A 14,371-nucleotide genomic window follows, 5' to 3' on the forward strand; every position below is an offset into this window, starting at 1 on the left:
ACGGAGTCCGCCGTCTTTCTTGCCCACAAATAAGAAACCTGCACCCATCGGAGAGGTGGAATTCCGGATCAGCCCGGCAGCTAATGAGTCCCGGATGTAGGTCTCCACTGATTCGTGCTCAGGACGTGAGAGGTTGTACAGCCTGCTGGACGGGTACTCAGCGCCCGGGACCAAATCAATGGCACAATCGTGCGGACGGTGCGGGGGAAGGGTGAGCGCCAGATCCTTGCTGAAGATGTCAGCAAGGTCATGGTACTCAACCGGCACCGCCGTCAGATTGGGAGGGACTTTAACCTCCTCATTACCATTTACACCGGGAGGAACCGAGGATCCTAAACAATTCCGGTGGCAGGTTTCGCTCCACTGAGTCACAACCCCAGACGGCCAATCAATCCGGGGATTGTGTTTAATCATCCATGGGAAGCCCAAAATCACGCGGGAGGTAGAAGGAGTTACAAAAAACTCAATCTCCTCCCGGTGATTCCCAGACACTACCAGGGTTACAGGTAGTGTCTTGTGTGTGATAAAAGGGAGAAGAGTGCCATCTAGTGCTCGCGAAGAAAGCGCCACCAGAGGGAGCCCTACGTCCCTTGCCCATCTGCTGTCCAGCAGATTCCCTTCTGACCCCGTGTCCACCAGTGCTGGGGCTTGAAGGGTTAAATCCCCGCTCAGGATTTTAACTGGGAGTCGTGTAGACAGATGTGTATGACCCACGTGAATGTTTTGACCCCCCCCTCAGCCCAGTCTCTAAGGGCGGGCGTTTGTATTTTGACCGTTTGGGGCAGTCTCTCTGCTGATGCTCACTCGAGCCGCAGACAAAGCACTCCCCATGGACCAGCCTCCTCTGTCTGAATGCGGCCCTGCTCGTGTCCCTAGCACCGTCAGCAGGGGGAGCTGTAGCCACACGGAGCGCTGTGGCTGTGGAGCGTGGGGAAGACGGCTCCCTTTCGGACCCGGGAGGAAGAGGGACGGCTTGTGCCTGACCACGCCCTTCGCCTCGCTCCCGTCGGCGTTCTTCTAACCGGTTGTCCAACCATATAACCAAATCGATAAGCTCAGCCAAATCCCACGGTTCCTCCTTAGCCACCAGGTGCTCCTTCAGGACCGACGACAGTCCGTTTATGAAGGCGGCGCGGTGCGCAGTCATATTCCAGCCAGACCTCGCAGCCGTGATGCGGAAGTCGACTGCATATTCGGCTGCGCTCCGACGCCCCTGTCTCATTGACAGCAGCACGGTAGACGCGGTTTCGCCTCTGTTAAGGTGATCAAAAACGGTCCTGAGCTCCCTCACAAACCCGGTATAAGTGGTAAGGAGCCGTGAACCTTGCTCCCAAAGCGCTGTAGCCCAAGCGCGTGCCTCACCCCGAAGCAAATTAATCACGTAAGCCACCTTGCTGGCATCAGACGCGTACATCACGGGACGTTGTGCAAAGACGAGCGAACACTGCATAAGAAAGTCAGCGCACGTCTACTCACAACGTCCGTACGGCTCTGGGGGGCTTATGTATGCTTATGTATGGGGGGGTCGATGAATGACAAGTGGAATGTCTGTATTCGGCACCGGGTCGGCAGGAGGAGGAGCTGCAGCAGCGCCCTGAGCGCGCGCTTCCACCTGCGCGGTGAGAGCCTCCATCCTGCGATTAAGGATGATGTTTTGCTCGGTCATCAGGTCCATCCGAGCGGTAAAGGCGGTGAGGATATGCTGCAACTCACCAATCACGCCTCCAGCCGACGCCTGTGCACCCTGCTCTTCCATTGGCTGTCCAACAGATGGTTGACGCCCCTCGGGATCCATGACATTGGCCGAGATATCCTGTTGGGGAAAGTGTAGTGACACGGACCCACAACAGGGGGCCCAAATGAACGGTCAATAGATGAGCCAAAAGGTAACAATTTAATGTTGTGAATGTGCACAACGACTATACAGACAATCTCAGAATATGATAGCAGTCAATACACAAAGGTGACCTGTGGGCAGGCTCGAGGATAGAAGACGTCTGTCCTGAGAAGAGCCGGAACCACACGATTTCCGCCGCCACCGAACCTGGTGAATACTGGAGCCGCCAAGTCCCGAATTCCCAGGTGATCACCGTCCCCGACTGTCGGATCTGGTACTGCTGGTGAGGAGCACAAACAGTGAGATGTGGGTGTGTGCACACCCAGTAACAAAAACAGTCAGAAGGTGGAAAGTCACCTCCACCTCTAATCACACACTCGTGCAGCTCCTGTTAACCACTTATCTGGTTGGAGTGTGAAGCGAAGCCGTCGCTGATCACACCAAACGCCAATCCCACAGATAAGGAAACACTTACAGGAAAACAGCTGCAAAGAAGTTCAGACTATTAGTCAGTGTTTTCAGTTTAGCAGAGAATTACCTTCACAGGTAGATGATATCTCGGCAATGAGGTGGAGATGACGTCCGGGTTTTATGGAGTAGTATGATGAAGCGTAGATGGGTGACAGCTGTCATGAGATAATGAGTGACAGCTGTCACCCCCGGCTGTGTCCGTGGCGGCAGCGCCCTCTCGTGCCTGAAGCCCGCACTTCAGGCAGGGCGCCCTCTGGTGGTGGGCCAGCAGTACCTCCTCTTCTGGCGGCCCACACAACACCCTCTTTTAAGAGTTTGATAATCCTCTCCTTTTTTTTCAATTGACATCTCTCGTGTTGGAGCCATGATTCATGTCAGTCCACTTGGTGCAACAGCTCTCCAAGGTGTGTTCACTCCTTTTTAGATGCAGACTAACAAGCAGATCTGATTTGATGCAGGTGTTAGTTTTGGGGATGAAAATTTACAGGGTGATTCCATAATTTTTTCCTCAGAATTGAGTGAGTCCATATTTTTTTTTCCCTCTGCTTGGTCTAAAAAAGTAACCGTTACTGACTGCCACATTTTTTTCTTGATTTCTTATAGTGTTTCTTAAAGCCAGAAAGTTGCCATTTGAAATGACTTTAGTTTTGTGTTATGTCTGTGATCTGCTTTTTTTCTACAAAATTAAACAACTGAATGAACATCCTCCGAGGCCGGTGATTCCTTAATTTTTGCCAGGGGTTGTACATTGACCTAAAAACAGGACAGATGCATTGTGCCAGGTTATAGCAAAAATACTATTTTCCACCTGTAGTCCCTGGACAGGTTGATGTCTAACTGTGAGTGACAGAGTTTGTAAGTGAAAAGAAAATCCATTTAGCACAAAGATTATTCATACTGTAAACATATCATACCTCGCCCCTCAAATATACCATTCATAAAAACTTTCAACATTTTATCAATTCACACATACAAAAGATACCACTTTGTTCACACTCACACTCATCATATATATATATATAGTCACACTTTTCAAACATCTTCACGCTATACTCTCACACATAGGCACATACATACATCATATATACAAATCATACTTTTCAGACGCCTGCACTCTGTGCTCTCACGTGCACACGCTCTCATACACATACATTCATCAGTGGTGGGTGCAAACTTGCTTTGATAAAAGCCATTTCTTTGTCAGCTGTGCAAACGTTGTACATTTCATTATGTCGTTTCAGTCAATTTGACTGTTCAAAGCACCTGGTGAATGTAAACACATGACTTCCACACATTTTTTAATTACGTTGACTATGACTTTAACCTCCTCTTCTTTAAATTTATGAAACAAAATCATAAATTGTAAATTTATGTAAATTTGATAGCTTAACTATTTTTATATTTATTTTGATAACACCTGTACCTGGATGTGTTGCTGTATGTGGTTCAATGATTTTAAAAAATGTTGAAAACATTAAAGGTCCATTCAGTACAGTTGAAACCAAAATGGTGCCATTTTCTGAGTTGACACCACTCTCCAATCAAGGCACCCCCCGGCTCATTAGAAGCTATTGACACTTTGATTGACAGGCAATTAATGTGCAACATTACACTTCAGAAAAATATTTTTGGAAAGAACACGCACAAATTACCCTAAAATCTAAAACAAGTGCTTTTGTTTATTTGCTCACCTGTTAAAAGAAACTTAAATTTAAACCAAATTATTATTTTTTTTTAAACCTAATGTCTTGGTTTTTTTCTCCCGACAGAAGAAGGAAACCCGTCTTGGCTGTGTGGCGACTTCTTCAGTTTGGCAGATGTGTCTCTGGCTGTCACCTTACATCGCCTGAAGTTTCTCGGCCTCTCTTGCCGCTACTGGGGAAATGGTACCCGTATGAATCTGGAGACATACTACGAGCGTGTGGTGGAACGCCCAGCCTTCCGGAGGGTTCTGGGTCACGTCAACAACATCTTAATTTCAGCCATCCTTCCGGTAGCGTTTCGCGTGGCCCGGAAGAATGCACCAGTTATTGTTGGCACAACTCTGTTGATAGGGATTCTGGGAGGAGCTACGTACCTCGCTTTCCTTTACATGAAAAAGAAGATGACTGTCTTCAGCTGAGGGAAACTACAGGTGTGAAGTTTATTTTGAACTGGAGGTGAGAGGAGAGAGTCAGAAATGGATAAGAGAAATTGAACACAAGATCCAGCTGAATTCAGTTAAAGGAGTCATATTATCTAAAACTCTTAAACCTCTTACCTTTAAGTATATTAAGGTTTCATGTTAGTGGTCCTCAAAGTCCTGCAATTCTATGTCTGCATGTAGAAACTACCATGTTAGGGCCTGTGTCCAAGTAGTTTCTTTCATTCTATCTGAGCACCATTGTCTTTTTCTCAAATGGTCTAAATAAGAATGGAGAAAAGGCAACATTTTTCAGAATGATATGCTTTTTTAGGCTGCCACTGTACACGTTTCATGTTAAAGATCTCTAAACTTTTCAGATGACTGTTGCTTTATATATATACAGTGAGGAAAATAAGTATTTGAACACCCTGCGATTTTGCAAGTTCTCCCACTTAGAAATCATGGAGGGGTCTGAAATTTTCATCTTAGGTGCATGTCCACTGTGAGAGACATAATCTAAAAAAAAAAAAATAAAATAAAAAAATCCGGAAATCACAATGTATGATTTTTTTTATAATTTATTTGTATGTTACTGCTGCAAATAAGTATTTCAACATCTGTGAAAAACAATGTTAATATTTGGTACAGTAGCCTTTGTTTGCAATTACAGAGGTCAAACGTTTCCTGTAGTTCTTGACCAAGTTTGCACACACTGCAGCAGGGATTTTGGTCCACTTCTCAAAACAGATCTTCTCTAGATCTTTCAGGTTTGGAGGTCAGCTCCCTCCAAAGATTTTCTATTGAGTTCAGGTCTGGAGACTGGCCAGGCCACTCCAGGACCTTGAAATGCTTCTTACGGAGCCCCTCCTTAGTTGCCCTGGCTGTGTGTTTGGGGTCATTGTCATGCTGGAAGACCCAGCCATGACCCATCTTCAATGCTCTTACTGAGGGAAGGAGGTTGTTTGCCATACATGACCCCATCCATCCTCCCTTCAGTACGGTGCAGTCGTCCTGTCCCCTTTGCAGAAGAGCACCCCTAGAGTATGATGTTTCCACCTCCATGCGTCACGGCTGGGATGGTTTTCTTGGGGTTGTTCTCATCCTCGAAACATGTAAGTGGAGTTGATTCCACAAAGCTCTATTTTGGTCTCATCTGACCACATGACCTTCTCCCATGCCTCTGGATCATCCAGATGGTCACTGGTGAACTTCAAACGGGCCTGGACATGTGCTGGCTTGAGCAGAGGGACCTTGCTGCCCTGTAGGATTTTAAACCATGACAGCATCATGTGTTACTAATGTAATCTTTGTGACTATGGTCCCATCTCTCTTCAGGTCATTGACCAGGTCCTCCTGTGTAGTTCTGAGCTTTCTCAGAATCATCCGTACCCCACAAAGTGAGATCTTGCATGGAATCCCAGACCGAGGGAGATTGACAGTCATCTTGTGTTTCTTCCACTTTCTAATAAATAATCATAACAGTTGTTGTATTCTACCAAGCTGCTTGCCTGTTGTCCTGTAGTCCATCCCGGCCTTGTGCAGGTCTAGTTTTGTCCCTGGTGTCCTTAGACAGCTCTTTGGTCTTGGCTATGGTGGACAGGTTGGAGTGCGGTTGATTGAGTGTGTGGACAGGTGTCTTTTATACAGGTAACAAGTTCAAACAGGTGCAATTAATACAGGTAAAGAGTGCAGAATAAGAGGACTTCTTAAAGAAAAATTAACAGGTCTGTGAAAGCCAGGATTCTTGCTGGTTGGTAGGTGTTCAAATACTTATTTGCAGCAGTAACATACGAATAAATTATTAAAAAATCATACATTGTGATTTCCGGATTTTTTTATTTTTTAGATTATGTCTATCACAGTGGACATGCACCTAAGATGAAAATTTCAGAGTCCTCCATGATTTCTAAGTGGGAGAACTTGCAACACCGCAGGGTGTTCAAATATTTATTTTCCTCACTGTGTATATATATATATATATAAGGCACCTGGTGAGTAATAGTAACCTGAGCTCTTTCAGCCCCACATACACATTATAATTATACATGAATGGTAAACGAACTGCAATTCTATAATGCTTTTCTATCTGATGCAAATGCTCAAAGTGTTTTACAACGATGCCTCACATTCATCCATTCAGTTACGCACACGCTGTTAGCTTGCAGCCATGCAAAATGCTCAACTACACGGGGAGCAACATGGGGATTAAATACCTTTTCCAAGGAACCTTAGTGATTTTCCTGTCTGATGGGGATTGAACCCATAGACAATCACCTCTCTCAAACATACATGAGCAAAATGCATCTGCACGAGCATCTATATATTAACAATGAAGTGGCCTCTGTGTACATGTATGCGCGCATGTGTGTGTGTACCTTTGGTCATGGAGAAACTAGGGAGAGGTGACATTTGCTGTTTGGTATGTTTATATGTTTTGGGTCAAAGATGATTGGCGCAAAAACGGAAAGTTGATGGGACTAATATTTTTGGAGAAATTAGGGATATTTGGTAAAACAGTGGACAATCGATGTTGATATGACCAATAATCAGTCCCTGGTAACTAGACGAGCTCTGAACAAAGGAAATATCTCAAACTTGCCACTTGTAAAACATGACATCAATGAAAATATGCTAAATAATAAATACAATTATTCACAAAACTTTCTCCTTTTCATTTTCTGCACTTTCAGTTAAAATCATTATAGAACCTTTTACAGTTCATTACCACCCTTGAAAAATATCAGCTGCTTATTTTATAAACACTACCCAATCTAGAACCCATGGATCCCCACGGGCAACACGCTAGTTAATCATATTAGCTCAGTGACAAGTGATGCATTTTAAGTGAAAAAAGCATTTACTTTGAACTATTTCATTACTTGTGTTTGTGTTTTCCAACTTATGATAAAGTACTTACACTTAGCTTTGCTATTGACTACAGTGACTTCCAAGCATGTTGTAATTATACTGTTGTGTACAGTATAATTTCATGTTACAAAATACATAATCTAGAATACATCATACTCAAGATTTGCAGAAAATTAAATCAACTACATATTATTATTAACTAATTATTATTATTAATAATATTATTATTATTATTACACTGATTCAAAAAAAGTGAATAAGACTGAAAGATCTTGTATTCTGAGTTCATACAGATGCATCTGAGAATTGTGTGCCCAAACTATCGATCAGTCAGCCTGTATTTGTGAAAACACAGAAAATAATCATGTGAACTCAAGGCTTTATTAAAATGCCTACATCATCTGAGTGGACAGTTTGGTTTTGAGATGCATATGATTGATTAATTATAAAATACATGCCCCAAATGTTTTCACTTTCTAGTCTGGAACTTGCAGACATTTACTGTTACATGGTGTGAATTTTTGCTTTCCCCCTTTCGACCTCTAGCAGTTAAACATGGTTTGGATTTCATGTTCAGCATCCTGAAAGTCTCATTGTTCTATGGCTATATAAATGATCTTCCTCAAAGCAAAATTAGCACCATAAACAGCTGGTTTTACACTTGTGTGACGTATATAAATGTGCTCCATATCTGGACTTGACTGTACTCGTATAGGGGAGAAGGATGGAGATGCCCCATTCTGCCCGGCACAGTATGTGGAGCTAACTGCAACACCTTTCCATTTAAATCTTTTTTAGAAAAGCCTAGGTATATGTCCAGTAGAATGTAGGAAGTGAATGGCAGTTGTTATGTGTCGGACGCAGCTCGGAGAACCGACCAGCGTTTGAAGGACCCAGTATGAAATAAGCAGAGCACGGTACAAAGGCTAACTGAATTTAATACACAACAGTGATAATATAATAACAAAAAGGTGCGGCCTGGCGTGGTGCACTCCCAGCAGCGCTAACGGTCCGGAGCCAGAAGCTGTTTCGGACCCAAGGACCCCGCCGACACCCCCCAGGTGGCCGCAACAACCGAGTCTGTGAAAGAAGGAACCATTATGTGAGTCCACACTCTACACACAGAACACTTAAAGGTGTACAAACAGCAAACACTTCCTGGCTTGATTACTGATCAGCTTCCCAACCTGCAGGCATGGAACATCCAGTTCACAAAACTCCACTGCAGTGGAAGCTGATACATGACTAACAAACAGCTCAATACAATAAGGTGTGAGGGACACCACATTTACTGACTGTATAACTGTTAGTCACAAAATCTAACGTACCTCAGGAAGTGTGCTGACGAGCGTGAAACCTCACCCCCTCCTCTTTCACAGACTGTGCATCAAACCTGGACGTTCTCAGCATCCGCTGCTGATGAGATGGCTCCCGAGACGACGATCTCACCCGTCTGGTCACAAGGTCGAGTCTCTGGCAAATACACACTGTGCACTCCAGTCTTAAATGCCAACATGTTCCAATCCATCCAGATGCACCACAGCTGTGAGTCCTGACGAGTCGCAGGTGATCAAGGTGAGGTCCTGACAGCCTCAGCAACACAGCCACTCAGTCCCAAACGCACGCCACCTGGGAGGAAAACCAAAAGATAGAAACAAACCGGCAGCCAGGCCCCCCCAGCCATATAACAGGCAGTGTTGTATAGTAACGAAGTAAAAATACTTCACTACTGTACTTTAAGTACGTTTTGGGAGACTTTGTGCTTTACTTGAGTTTTTTTTTTAAATTCAGCTTACTTTTACTTTTACTTCACTACATTTCCAACCTTAATTGCATACTTCTACTCCGATACATTTTCTAATGCGCCATGCCATTACTCGTTACAAAACACACACATACACACACGAAAAAAAGTCATGTTTTCACCCACAGACACAACTGATTACTAGTGACTGCAACGAAGTCAGGCTGATTTGTCATGAGGCATGTCCGGTAGGCTTTTTTGCAGTTGCACACTTGGGGGGTGTTTGTCAGGAAAATGATCATTTCTCTACATTGATTACAGACCTGCAGTGGGTCTGTAATCAACTTTTCTGCAGCGCGACTTTGAACCTTGAACCAATCAAAGCAGTGCTTCGACGAAGAAGAGTAACCAACGAAAGTCTATGACAGAAAGTCTATGACTTATTTCCAGAAGGGCCCACGGCATGTGTCACTCCTCCCCCCCAGCACTGATGTTAAGAGTGCCAGTCGGGAGCGTGGTTGCAATCGGGAAGCGAACCCGAGTCTCTGGCATCCCAGTCCAATGTGCAAGCTGTTACCTCCCTGACCTACGATTCGTGGGTTCATTTATCGCTTTATCCTAATTTTTCCCCGCTAAAACCCCGAAGAGCATATGTGGGTGATTCTTTAACTACGGGCACTATTGGCCTTGTAAATGTAATTTCCACCACACCATTGCCTTACAATATAAAGCGCCTTTGGGCAACTGTTTGTTGTGATTTGGCGCTATATACATGTGCTCTGATGTCACTGTTTATCTCCATTGAAACTACCCAAACAATCTTTCATAAAAACTGTTTAAAGGGACATTACAGTGTTGTGGTGGAAATTACGGCAATAGTGTGGAACAACTACATTTTGTTTAAAAAAATCACAACAGTTGTATGACATTGAATACCCCAATTATGTTTTGATTATTTTACTGATATTTTATTCAGAGATATTTTAAAACATTAGAAAAAAACATTTCTTTACCATTCATTTTTATCATTGAAGATCAAAAGTCTGGGTGTGGGACAAGCACAAAACGGCAATATTTGCATATAATGATGCTGAAAAAAGGTGAAAAAGTCATCATAGACTACTAGAACAAATTTCTTAACACACTTTCATTGTAAAGAACTATAAAAGTGTGAAATTTCCCCTTTTTTCTGGTTTTCATACTATATGATCAAAAGACATAATAAGTGCCCGTAGTCTAAGAATCACCCATGTATGTGAGTAATATTTAATATTTTTATGTTAAACCGAGCTGTTATGGTCTTCTGAAACAGTTGATAGATGTATTTTATAACTTAAAAACGGGACCGATGCTAACACGTTAGCATGTCTATGGCGTTTTCAATGTTAGTTAGCATTAAGCTGCACGTTTGTGTTGATTTGTTTTCTTTATGTGAGGACAATTAATGGCTCAGCGTTTGTTGTCTTAAAAGAGTCAAATTGTAATTTTTTTTAAATTTATTTTTATTTATATATTAATAATAATAGCAAAAACAATAATAGTCTACATAATAGACAATAATAGTCAATAATAATAGACTAATGTTACAATACAATTTTAGAGAGACAAAAAGAACCTAATGAAACAAAACACAACAGAAAAGATAAAACCATGTAACAATGAAAATAAATAAATACATATAGAAATAAATAACTGTTTCCCAGTGGTGTCAAAAGTAGAAGTATAGATACTGCAGTTTAAAAACACTCTAAAACACTGGTAAAAGTTGAAGTATCAACTTGACCTCTTTACTCAAGTAAAAGTGAAAAAGTATGTGCTCCAAAACCTACTTAATGTATAAAAGTATAAAGTAACCTTTAAAAAAAAAAAAAGAAAAAAAAAGTAGATGCCACTATACGAATTGAAAGCTTAATTTAAAAACTGATTCATTCTACATGTGGCCCAAGACCCAAAACCCAAAATTACCCCCCCAACACCACCTGCACGAAAATGTTTGAATTCTAGAAGCTCTGAAATGCAATCTGGGACTATTCCAGACAATAAACTGGAGTGAGTGCTGAATCCATTTAGGTGAGAAAAAACAAAACAACTTTCCTTATTCGGATTCATTCCAGTAGTATTCTGCTCTTACTAGGATGCAGCAGTTTTCTAGCTTGGCAGATAGTTCTGGAGGAAATCACTGAAGAAATTAACACACTGAAAATATGGTTTGACCGAAACAAAATGTCATTAAACTTAAATAAAACAGGGATGAAATGGAGGTGTGAGAGTCACTAGGTGTTCACAAGAAACATTTATTTCTGTATGTATGTATTTATTTATGTATGATCATTGTTAGTTGCTTTTATATTTTATTTTCTGTTGTTGTTATGTGCCGACGCGGGTTGAGGAGCGGACCTGCGTCTGACTGAACCCAGCGCTAAATAACCAGAAAGCGGTTCCAAAAAACAAAACAATTTTATTATCCCCCTCTTGTGCAATACTCGGTGTACAACATAAAGTGCGTTTGTCTAGCAGAGTGAAGGACGGCGCGCTCTCCAGCGCCCAAAGGGATCGAAGCCCGGCGCTTCTGGACTCACATTCACCGCCAAACACCCCCCAGGTGGACACGACAAACTGACTCTGTGAAGGATAGAAGAGGTGAGGTAAGTCAACAGCTACAACTAATATCCTTCAAAGGCACACACTATCAGCAACACATTCAGGTCTGAATTTAAGCTTTATGTAAATGAGCAGCTTCTCACAACAGGTGGAGGATCATCTGTCCGCACGCCACGGCCGTGAGAAGCGAGCTGCACAACTCTCATCAATATTCACATATACTGCGTAACAAAATACCAAATTACTGTTAACACTTATTCAGACAATCAATCACCTCTGATGTGTGCTGACAGCATGTGTCCCTCACCCGTCCTCCTTCACAGGCACGATGTGTCAAACCCAGGCGCGGTCCTCAGCGTCTCACAAACGAACGTCACAAGGTCGAGTTCCCGGCAATTCTGCTTGAATCACTCATGGCTTAAATGCAGAACGCCATCTCATTATCTGCTTCAGCTGAAAGTCTTTAAGTTTGCACGTGAGCATCATCCACAGGTGCTGCAAATCATGCTGATGAGGGTGAAGGACTCTTCTGCCAGCACCTTCTCCACAGACAAAAACCAGTTTGCATACCACCTGGAGAGCAAAGAAAAGAAAACAACACAAAAACATCCAGCCAAACCCCCCAACACACAACAGTTGTGTTTCTATTCAGGTTCTTTTTGTCTCTTTCTCTGAAATTGTATATAATAATCATTAGATTATTAATATATAAACAAAAATAAATTTAAGAAATATTACAATTTGAAAACAAATGCACCCGAACGTGAAGACAGCTGGAACTGCTTCATGCTAACTTTTAACATTGAAAACGCCATAGACATGCTAATGCGTTAGCATCGCTCCCGTTTTTAAGTTATAAAATACATCTATCAACTGTTTCAGAAGACCATAACAGGTCGGTTTAACATAGAAAAGGTAAATAATACTCACAGAAGTATGCTCTTTAGGGTTTTAGCGGGGAAAATTAAGAAAGAAAGAATAAACGAAACAATAGGTTGAAGCATTGCTTCAATCTGCGAATCACTGCTTCCATTGGTTCAAAATCCATTCCTTTATCTTCATTGATCCATGTTTCTGCTATAGCAATTATGTTAAATATTTTTTTAAATTGAATTAAATATTCTTTAATGTTGTTAAAGTTTGCATACAGACTTCTGCTGTTGAAATGGATTATTGATAATTTGTTAACCGTTTTAATGATCCGATTAAACTGTTCATCTGTATAACTGCAACAACTGTCATTGATATTTGAGAAGAAATTATTGTCCGGGTCTATATCGTGCTCCAAGTCCAGTACATTGTGGTCTGTGTATTTAAATGTTCTCAGTTCTAGTTTTCCATGATCAGCAATCTTGTGAGTTATATCCTTCTTGTCTCCAGATGTAGATGATGTAGTAGATGAATAGGTTCCTCTGGTCTCTGTCATGGTGTTGTGATGTGTTTGTGTCCTCATACCTTATTGGTCGTATTTGTCCAGTTCCTCGATGTTCCTGATTACCATAACCTTCGCTTGTTCTGGTGTTCCGTTCAGTTTGATGAATGTTTTGCATTTGGATGTCCATGTCTGTTGAATTTTTCCCTGCTTTTTTAAGAGACGAGCTTTCCTGACGATGTCTGCGTTTCTTTTGGTCAGATGTTCACTGATGAATACGTTTGTTCCTTTGAGTTTCTGTCCCTGTTTTAACAATGCCATTTTATGTTTTCTGTTGACAAACCTCATTATAACTGCTCGCTTGTCTCCATCCTCTCTCCTGGGCAGGGGGTGGCACGCTTCAATGTTATTACAGTCCATTTGAATATCTTTAGATTGCAGGAAGTCAGCCACCTGTTGTTCCACTGAGCTGGCCTCCTGCTCACTGGCCTCCCCTCCGCTGTCTTCTGACACCGCCCGTGCGTAGGATCGAGGTTTAATATGAATTCCTGTAATAATGTCGTTCATCCTTGTGTACTATTCCAACTCCGCAACACGGTTCTCCAGGTGCACCAGACGCCGGTCTTTCTCGGCATTCTGGATCCTGAGAGGCTTCACTTCTTCCACCAGCTCCATAATGGATTTCTGCTGCATTTTAACAGAGATTTCCTCAGACAAAAAGTCCAGGGACTTCTTGATATCGTCTCCCTCCTCCGCCGTCAGTGCCTTCTTCGGACCCATGGTCAGATAAATCCACGCTGGCACCTCGGTAAAGCCGCGCCGGTGGAACTGCACTGACGCCTCGGGCTTCAGGTGGAGCCGCGCCGGTGGATGTGCGCTGGCACTGAAAGCCAAGAGTAATGAGGCTGTTTGTTTTAAAAATGTAAGGAATAGAAAGTACAGATATTTGTGTGAAAATGTAATGAGTAGAAGTCAGAAGTAGGCAGAAAAATAAGTAATGGAGTAAAGTATAGATACCTAAAAAGTGTACTTAAGTACAGTAACGAAGTATTTGTACTTCGTTACTTGACACCTCTGCTGTTTCCTGTGAACACCTAGTGAGTAGCCGACTCTCGTTTACGTTTTGAAACCTTGTTTCTGAAGTGTTTTTGTGTGATGTGCACAATTTTCAGTATTTTGACTAATACTACCAGTCATTTACAAGCCTAGATAAACTTTGTAATATAAAAAAAATCAGTCCATTTTTGATTATTAACATTTACTTGTACTTTTACTTTCAGTACTTGAGTACATTTAGTTGTACATTACTTGTCATACTTAAGTACAATAAATACTAGATACTTTAAGACTTTT

At 42.2% G+C, this 14,371-nt stretch overlaps 1 protein-coding gene across 2 annotated transcripts in view; it reads left to right on the forward strand.

Moving 5' to 3' along the window:
• The window catches only part of gdap1 (ganglioside induced differentiation associated protein 1), a 36,334-nt gene extending 31,805 nt beyond the window's left edge, over positions 1 to 4,529 (forward strand). For both annotated transcript variants that reach the window (XM_034170263.1, XM_034170271.1), the window contains one exon: positions 4,078 to 4,529. In XM_034170263.1, the coding sequence (XP_034026154.1) occupies positions 4,078 to 4,430 (353 nt within the window). In that variant the 3' untranslated portion in view covers positions 4,431 to 4,529. The remainder of the gene's footprint in view (positions 1 to 4,077) is intronic.
• The last annotated feature ends 9,842 nt before the right edge of the window (positions 4,530 to 14,371 follow it).

Source organism: Thalassophryne amazonica, chromosome 1 (genome assembly GCF_902500255.1).
Source record: "Thalassophryne amazonica chromosome 1, fThaAma1.1, whole genome shotgun sequence".
Classification (NCBI taxonomy): domain Eukaryota; kingdom Metazoa; phylum Chordata; class Actinopteri; order Batrachoidiformes; family Batrachoididae; genus Thalassophryne; species Thalassophryne amazonica.